The following is a 9,203-nucleotide window of genomic DNA, read 5'->3' on the forward strand; positions in this document are numbered from 1 at the left end:
CGCCATCTGCGGATTCTTATCATCCGCAAGTTCTATCTCAAGCTCTATTCGACCCAGAGGCCACGAGCATTCTCCTGAGAATCCTGAGAGAGTAATATCAGGCTGGTGCAAGCGTACTTTTACTTCTGTAGGAAGAAAACGATAACTGTGTTCATACATAGTGTCTACACCGCTTCCCGTATCAATGTGCATGCGCTTAATCTGTATTCTGCGATCAGGAATACGGCATTTGATGATGACAGGCTCGTTGGTTGTATCAATTGATGGAATGGGAGGGAACGAAATTGGGAGGAGTTCCCATTCCCTGTGATCATTGTATTTTCTCTGCTGACCAACTTTTTCTGCGTCGACCATATTAATAGTCAAGTTAGCATTTTTAGCTTTGTCTGCTTTCTGCTGCCATGCGAAAGTTTTATTTTTGGGAGCTTCATCTGCAGCTTTCCCTTTGTCTTTCTTTGGTGGCTTCAAATGATCCAACTTTCCTGCCCACAGTGCTCCTAGCACTCGTTCCATTAGGTTTTTACACCGATTGGTGTTATGACCGTGATCGTCATGAAACTCGCAGTACTTTGTTTTATCCCGCTTACCAAATTCTGTATCGGGGTTGGAATCGCAAAGGTCGCGCATACGGGTTCGGTGGCTAAAATTTCCTTTGGTGTCTTCGACAAACTTTTCAACAGTGCGTAATTCTGATTGTTAATGTCGCGCTAATTGTTACGATAATTACTGCCACTTGAATCTCGTGAACGATCATCGTCGTCTTTCTTATCATTACGAAAGCTAGTGGTAGGAATATCTGTATCTTTGCCACTCCGCATATAATCATGGAATTCTTTTAGCGCTTCAGTATAAGTAGTCGGCACTGTATGACACAAATGCTTAACAAGCGTTGGGTGGCGCTCAGAACTTATACCATGTATGAGCCCAGAGATTTGCTGTTCTGGCTTAAGATCCGGTATGCGCAACCACTCATTGGTGTATCTCGTAAGAAATTCCCCAAAGACTCCTTAGGTTTTTGTATGATATCATGACATTCAATATGAGTGCGCTTGCGCGGTTTCTGATTTTGGTACTGCAATAGAAACTTTGTCCGCAAATCCATGAATCCGGATATGCTACCAGTCGGGAGTTTATTAAACCATTCTCGCGCAATACCCTACAATGTCATTGGAAAAATCGGACATGCTACCTGGTCCACCCATCCTTGGGTGCGCATTGCACCTTCAAAACGTTGCAAAAAATCATCCAGGCCAGTCATGTCATTATAGGTACCTAGTGTGTGGGGTATCTTCAGCGCAGATGGAAACGGATACGCAGATATATGTGGAGTAAATTTATCAAAGGTAGTTAGTAGCTCAAAGGGTTGTGTGACAGGGTCGCCCTTGAGACCTGCGAAGAAACGCTTCATCATGTCCTGGACAAAATCAGGCTGCGAAAATAAGTGGACCATATCAGGCAGGGCGGCCTGCATAAATAGACCTGCGATGTTGGCCTGCCCTTGCACATTTTGCCAAGAGGGTTGCCCCGGTGTCTACGCATATGCCCAAGGCTGTTGTATGGGGAAGATGGCAGTCTTGATGGCATAGAGTATACAGGCTGATAAAAAGGAGCTGAAAACTGCGGTGCAGGCTGCCGCGAAACTTGCGGGTGTGTTTCCGAAAGGCCTATTGCGTGCACAGTGCTTTGTTGCTCTGCAGTTGGCGGTGTCCAGTGCGAGTTAGCATCTGGAATCACACCATATCCCCAACTATTGAGTAATGCCTGCGCATTCGCAGGAGTTAGAAACTGTGATAATGGGCGAGGTGGTTGCCAGGGCTGCAACGGTGTAAACGATGAATTCTGCTGAACACTCTGCGATTGGAGAGGGATTGCCACTGTAGTACTATGAATAGGCAACTGCCCGCAGTACACTACGTTTGGCCCTACCGTTCCTCCATTAGGACCAACAGAGATCACTCTCTGACCCACTCTAGAGGACCCCCAAAATCCAACCTCGTAGTTGTAACCGGTAAGTTGGCCCGTGGCGGAGTTATTCCGTCCGAGTATATCGGCTTGTACATTTGGAAGGTTCGCCGGACGTTGGTGGAGGATAAGATGTATTGTATGTATCCGTAGTCATAGCTTGAGTATTCTGATCATCAGTCTGAGTTCGTTCCGATGAATCCCCGGAAACCATGATTCTGTTAAAAAAATTCGAAAAAAAGAAAATTGTAAATAACTAGCTTTAACAATTCAAGACTTTAAAAGGAAAAAACAATTAAACACGTCTTAAATTAGTTCAGCTCTCAATGAAAGCACCAATTGATCATGCATATATTTTCAGGAGGGTAAGTATGCATGCTCAATATGTTAGAAGGGTTTAAGGATCTTAGGACTTAGCTCTCCGATCCGGATACCGTGAATAACCCTGGCCGTCATGATGATGTCGGCGGGGTGGCTAAGTGGTTAAGTCCACCTTCGATGACGGTCGTCGATCAGAAGGCCTTGGATAAGGTTGTAGGTAGCAATTGTTAAATAACAAACCTGTTAACCTTTAGAGAATGAGAGATATTGATAACGACTGTTACGTGTTGGTGGTTACGTAAGATCCTCCCTTAGAATGACGATTAGGTTAGTATATATAGGCAAATCCTAATTCTAGAATCATCCAAGACTGTGATAATCTCTTCCATAACAAACTCCTCTGAATCTAGGTTTTAATTATGGAAAATATATTCGGACTTGGTCGCCAAGTAACCGCCCTTCTGGGAATAATGTACACCGTGCGCTACCGCATACTGCATAGAGTCCACCCGCATACGTTTACTATGACTTGGCCGCTTATCATTACTAAAAGCATGCGGGTGCGGGTCGCGGTATCATTAGCAACAACATGGTGTAGACTACGGTGAAACTTTTTCACTAGTGACTACGTTGAAATCCATTAGAATACTTCTTGCTATAGCTGCATTTTATGACTATGAAATATGGAAAATGGATGTAAACAACTTTCCTTAATGGTAAGCTAACAGAGGATGTGTTTATAACACAACCTGAAGGTTATGTACATCATAAGTATCCTAATAGTGTGTGCAAGCTTCAAAAGTCCATTTATGGACTTAAACAAGCTTCTCGTAGCTTGAATATTTGCTTTAATGAGAAAATCAAAGAATTTGATTTTAGTAGAAGCGAAGATGAGCCATGTGTCTATGTTAGGTCTAGTGGGAGTGTTGTAGTATTCCTTGTACTATATGTCGATGACATATTACTCGTGGGAAACGATATCTCGACATTGAAAGATGTCAATGCTTGGCTAGTGAAATGTTTCTCCATGAAAGACATGGGAGATGCATCATATATATTGGGAATCAAGATCTATCGGAATATATCAAGGAGATTGATTGGGCTAAGCCAAAGTACATATATAGATAAGATATTTAAGAAATTCGGTATGCACAACTCCAAGAAAGGGTGTGTTCCTTTGAATCCTGGAATGATATTGAGCAAGTATGTATATAGATAAAGTGTTCTGTGTAATTTGTTGATGAAGATGAAGATAAATATTGAGTATATATGTATATATAAAGAAAATTATGTTTAAAATTTAAAAATTTTCGGAATGAAAAATAAGTGAAAAAAACAGTTGGATGACGTTGGGGTATGTCAACAAGGATCAACCAATCTGAAAGTGACACGAGTAACTAATGTTTTTTTTTTTTTTTTTTTTTTTTTTTTGTTTTTTTTTTTTTTTGCATCAGAGGCCCAACTGACATCTCGAGGCTGTTAAAACTGACACCCGATTATATTCCGTCAGTTTTCGTCAGTTTACTGCATCAACTGACGGATCAAGTCTGACGCACCGTTATGTTTAGTCTAATATAACTTGCACGTTTGTGAAGTTTTTGAAAAAGTTGCATGAAAATTTGATGGAAACTTTCTATGTATACTTTAATAAAAGCCTAACACTGATTATTTTTGTAATTGGGCCAACGAAGTTACTACCCAAGTAAAGGATCGCATCTATTAAGCCCAATCTTGCCAATTATTCAGTCAGTAACTCAGTAGTCAGTATTTAGGCTACGATTATTATTATCATCACTGATCACTGATTTTTTATCCTCTTACCCCTTTGTACGTCAAATTAGGGTTTCAAATTGCTTCACAATCACAATTCAATTCATTCAAACGGATCGAAATTCTTCACACAGGTAATCATAGTTCACATAAAGTTCATAACTTTTAGCAATTTAAACGATACGTTTAATTTAGTTCAAACTTTTCTCCTTCGTATTCTTGTGTTTGTAATTATTTTTACATAATTCGTTTAGATACAGTTTTTTTTTCATACATTTATGATGATATAGGTGAAAAAAGATGTCTCGTGTGTACGTTGGTAACCTCGATCCACGTGTTTCTGAGCGAGAGCTTGAAGATGAATTCAGCGTTTATGGTGTTTTAAGGAAGTATGTTTATGTTTATATACTGGAGTGTGTATCTTTATGTTTGATTATTTGATTCTCATTTCTTTTATACTTATCTTTTCGTACTATTCGTCCTTTTCAGCATTTGTTTATGCGAAACATGTTAGATTTATCGAAATGATTTATGTAACCAAGTTTTATCTATGCAACTAAATTACTCTTATCACCATTTCCGTACAATCAGTTTCATATTATACTTGTCTATTTGCATAAATAAAATCGTAACTAGTTGAATTGTGTTTTGGATAAACTGGTTACAAATATTAATGATTATATGATAGCAGACATTCAGGTGATGCTACAAACCTTTTTCATCCGGGATCATATTTACTATGGTTATTTACAAAAAGAGATTAAAACTTTGTATTTTTCCTATGGTCAAATTCATAAGCTTTTTATCGCTTGTAAGTCTTTCACCACTGTTTTTATTTCTCATTCTGTGCCGTAACATGTGTCTTTGGATGACTTTTGGAAATCCGTAGTTAACTTATTATATATAAATATGAGTGTCTTTAATTTAATTGAATTTTTATGCAGTGTGTGGGTTGCTAGAAGGCCACCCGGTTATGCATTTGTTGAGTTCGATGATCGCAGGGATGCACTAGATGCTATTCGTGCGTTAGATGGTATGTTTGTTTCTGCAACTCAGTATCATTACCATAATAGTAAAATTTATTGTTCATTGAACTTTTGTTGATGTATTACATGTTAATTGTTAGAGGATAGGTTAGTGGCCCAACCCGATTGTGGGTTGGGTCCGTTAGGGTTTCTATGTAGGTCTATGTATTCTATAAATAGGGTTTTATATCATCAATAATATTGAACGTGCTTTACTAATCATAACCCTACTCTAACATTAATGCGTTATTTGCAGTTTTCTTTTATATGTTCACAGAAAAGTAGTTTTTTTTTTCATTTTCTTTATGTGCAGTGTCACTTCTTTGTAGTTCTGTTTATCATTGTAATTATACGGCGTCAATGAAATTTGTTTCATTTAGAATATTTTGATATATCCAGGGAAGAATGGATGGCGTGTAGAGCTTTCTCATAACTCTAAAGGGGATGGTGGTGGCCGTGGTCGAATTGGTGGTGGCGGTGGTCGTGGACGTGGTGGTGGTGATGACTTAAAGTGTTATGAGTGTGGTGAGCCGGGACATTTTGCTCGTGAGTGTCGCTCACGTGTTGGTTCACGTGGGTTAGGAAGTGGGCGTCGTCGTAGCCCTAGTCCTAGACGTCGAAGGAGTCCAAGTTATGGGCGGCGGTAAGTGAATGTTTTTATTATTATATTTAAACGCGATGCTATTATCAGTGCTATATAGGCTGTCCGTACTAAAATCCTTTGTACAAGTTTTTTAAGGGAATTCAAGATAGTAACACATGGAACATTTTTATGAGAGTACGAGTTAATGTGTATTTCCTGTTGCTGCGTTGTTTTGTGCCTTTGATGGGTGTTATGAAATTAGTCTAATTGATAACACAGTAATGTATTGAGGTGTGCAGAAAACCGGTTTGTATATAGCAACTAGTGTTTTTTTATCCCATTTCGTAACATATACAGCTTTTTGTTAAAGTTAAAGCAGTGTGCTGTGTTGCAATATCCAATAGTCCAAATACACGTATTGGATTCAAAGTTGCTGTGTTTTGAGGAAGTTAACCTGTCATGTGGGATGTTCAAAGTGTAAATATTTATGTGAAATTTTAATTTTGCCAAAAAGAAATTAATCTTTATTAATCAGAAGAACTTGCTCATGTCATTGTGTAAATGCTTGATTTTACTTCCGAGTGCCTGAAATATATACTTCAATTAGGATTTAGGAAAATTACTCGGTCACTTTTTGTAAAATGCTAAGGTGCTTATAAAATTATCTTTTATATCAATAATGACAGCTTATTATTGAGTTATGGAGTATTGACTCATTTCCCGTAATGTACTTGTTTACAGGAGTTATAGTCCGCGCTACAGTCCTCGAGGGAGAAGATCCCCACCTCGTCGTTATATATCACCTCGCAGATACAGTAGATCACCTCCATATCGCCGTGCCCGACGCGATTCTCCATACTTCAATGGGTATGCTGCAAACCTCGATTAATTCTTGTTCGAAAAGTTCTTATTTAAAAAAAAATCAATTTGTGAAAGATGAGATACTATCAGAATGCATTTAATGTATAGCCAAATGTAAAGGTATCAGTCACCCGAGAGCAGATAGCGAATTCTATTTGCAGGTTATGCTTAGCTGTATGAAGTGTATAGTTTTCTGGGATGACCTCTCTTTATCTTCATATAACGATGCTCACTGCATGCTCACATTCTCTCTCTCTCTCTCTCTCTCTCTCTCTCTCTCTCTCTCTCTCTCTCTCTCTCTCTCTCTCTCTCTTTTTAATTTAACAGTTTTTGTACTAATGTATGTTTTTCAGAGTTTAAGGACCGAGGCAGGGATGGCGGAAATTGCAGAATGATGATTGGGTATTCCTGGATTTACATATATGGTGAAATCGTGATGCGTAGTGTTCTTAAATATTAATATAAACATGACATTTTGGTGTGTTTGACCTGCTTCCCTTTGTGGCTGACGCGAAAGGGGTTGCTTTCGACTCCATCTTAGAGGTCTATTTCATACTTAATATCTATTTAATGTTATTGTAATTGTCTTATGTTCCTTTTGAACTATTGTATGATATGATATATATGTTGTATTTGGCTTGTTTTAATTTTAATTGTTTCTAAACAAATTTTTATAATTTTTTTCTTTGCTGTTATGAGGTTGGGTTATCGCCCGAGAAACGGCCCTCGTCCTCTACACTCTGCATCTTAGACTCTGCTCTAGACCTGATTTTGCGTATTAGTGACTACATTGAACTGTGTCTCTCAAACTGCAACCTTTGGCTATGATCGTCATGGTTTAGCATCGTGTCTACATCTATGCGTCATGCCTGCTAGTTGTTACTCCTTGTGGTTTTTAGTGACTACTTAGAACTGCCAGCCAAACTGCAACATTCGATTATGAACTTCAAGGTTTTACACCGTGTCTGCATCTCTGCACTACATCTGCATGTGAATGTTCCTTTTCGTTTACAAAAAGGTTTTTGACCGGCTATTTAAACTGCAATTTTTGGTCACAAACTTCTTGGTTTAGCATCGTTCTTCTGCACCACACCTACTATCAACCGCCCCTCAAACTGCAACGTTTTGCTATTGAATTTCGGGGTTAGCACCATGTCTGCATCTCAGTACTAGGTTATTGATGCTTCTTGTAGTCCTTAACAGCAAATTTAAATGGTTCATCAACCGACAACTTGGCTATGAGTTAAACTTCAAGTGACCCCGTTCTATGTGGAACATATCCTCTTGTAGTTGAAGGTTCTATATGTTCGTCAAAAATGTAAGATAGTTATCAGCTTTACTTAACTGCACTTATCTGCTTTTTGGGCCATTTTGAGAACTTTTTAAAAGTCTGCATATTATATTTTTATAGCAAACATGTAGAATGTTTATGAGGGGACGGTACCCCGGAAAAATTATATATCAACCAAAAAATAAAAGTATACAGGCTGACTTCGGGTTTCGGCACGACCCGAAGAGATGTTTGTTATATTGAACATCCACAAATGTTTCTGTGAACTTTCATTGATTGTAGCGGATGTCAGTTTGCTACTTCTATTTGTCAGTTGAAATACCATTTCGCATTGTTCTATTACAAACTGAAACAATAATGTTTGATCTTTAAACTCTTGATTGAATTTGCTTGTGACAATTCAAGCAATTCTCAATTCTTATATTTAGCGTTACATAATATTCTACAAAATATTCTACGATCTTCATTAGCTGTAAAGTTGATTGCATTTCTCTCATACATGTTTTTGCAACCGGTCTTGTTTCTCATCCAGTGACCTTTGCTTTTCAAATTTTTGTTCTAGTGATAAAAAAATAAAGTGTTGGATAGTAATCTTAGTATGCATTATAGATGCATTATAGAATCAAGCATCCACATTGGTGACAATATGCTTTAAGTATTTTTTTGTTAGTTGTTGACTTGTTTTTTAGTACTTAAAATTCTGTGAACACGGTGAATTAGTTAAATAGACTGAATTTGTTGCCTCTGCTCTAGTGCCTAAATTTGAAGGGTAAATTTGAATAGTTAAATTTAATCGACTTTTGAGTTTTAAACCTGTCTATAAAAAAACAAAGTACAGGGTAATGTGTGTTAGTAGTTAGTACTTGGTACAAGTTACTACTCCGCACTATCTTAAATTCGACTTCTTTAGGTATATTTTTTTATAAACCAAAAATGTGTAAATGTATCAATAATTTTTTTTCTTTTATTTCTCTTGAATGTTAAAGTTATATCGTTTTGGTGTGTTGGACCTGCCGCCCTTTGTGGCTGCTGCAAACGGGGTTGCTTTCGAATCCATAGTAGAGGTCTTTTTTATACTTTAAATCTATTTAATGGTTATGGTTATTGTTTCTTACTGTAATGTTACTGTTTCCTTTTCAAGTATGATATGATATATGTGTAGTATTTGGTTTTTTAACACGATTTTCTTATTTTTGTTTTCTTTGTGGTTTTGAGGTTGGGTTGTCACCTGAGAAATAGCCCTCGTCCTCTACACTGCATTAGTGACTACTTTGAACTGTGACTCAATCTGCAACGTTTGGTTATGAACGTTTAGCAATCGTGTCTACATCCATGCATTATACCTGCTTGTTACCCCTTGTGGTTTTTACCGAATATTTAGAACTACCGT

At 37.8% G+C, this 9,203-nt stretch overlaps 1 protein-coding gene across 1 annotated transcript; it reads left to right on the plus strand.

The window, feature by feature from the left end:
• The first annotated feature begins 4,347 nt into the window (after positions 1-4,347).
• Positions 4,348-8,059, plus strand: LOC139897662 (serine/arginine-rich splicing factor RSZ22A-like). The gene is made up of 5 exons (XM_071880358.1): positions 4,348-4,442; positions 4,998-5,086; positions 5,478-5,721; positions 6,403-6,528; positions 6,876-8,059. The coding sequence occupies exons 1-5, from the start codon at positions 4,354-4,356 to the stop codon at positions 6,880-6,882; spliced, it is 555 nt and encodes a 184-aa protein (XP_071736459.1). The 5' UTR covers positions 4,348-4,353; the 3' UTR covers positions 6,883-8,059.
• Positions 8,060-9,203: the final 1,144 nt, after the last annotated feature.

This window comes from Rutidosis leptorrhynchoides, chromosome 3 (assembly GCF_046630445.1).
Source record: "Rutidosis leptorrhynchoides isolate AG116_Rl617_1_P2 chromosome 3, CSIRO_AGI_Rlap_v1, whole genome shotgun sequence".
NCBI classification, from domain to species: Eukaryota; Viridiplantae; Streptophyta; class Magnoliopsida; order Asterales; family Asteraceae; genus Rutidosis; species Rutidosis leptorrhynchoides.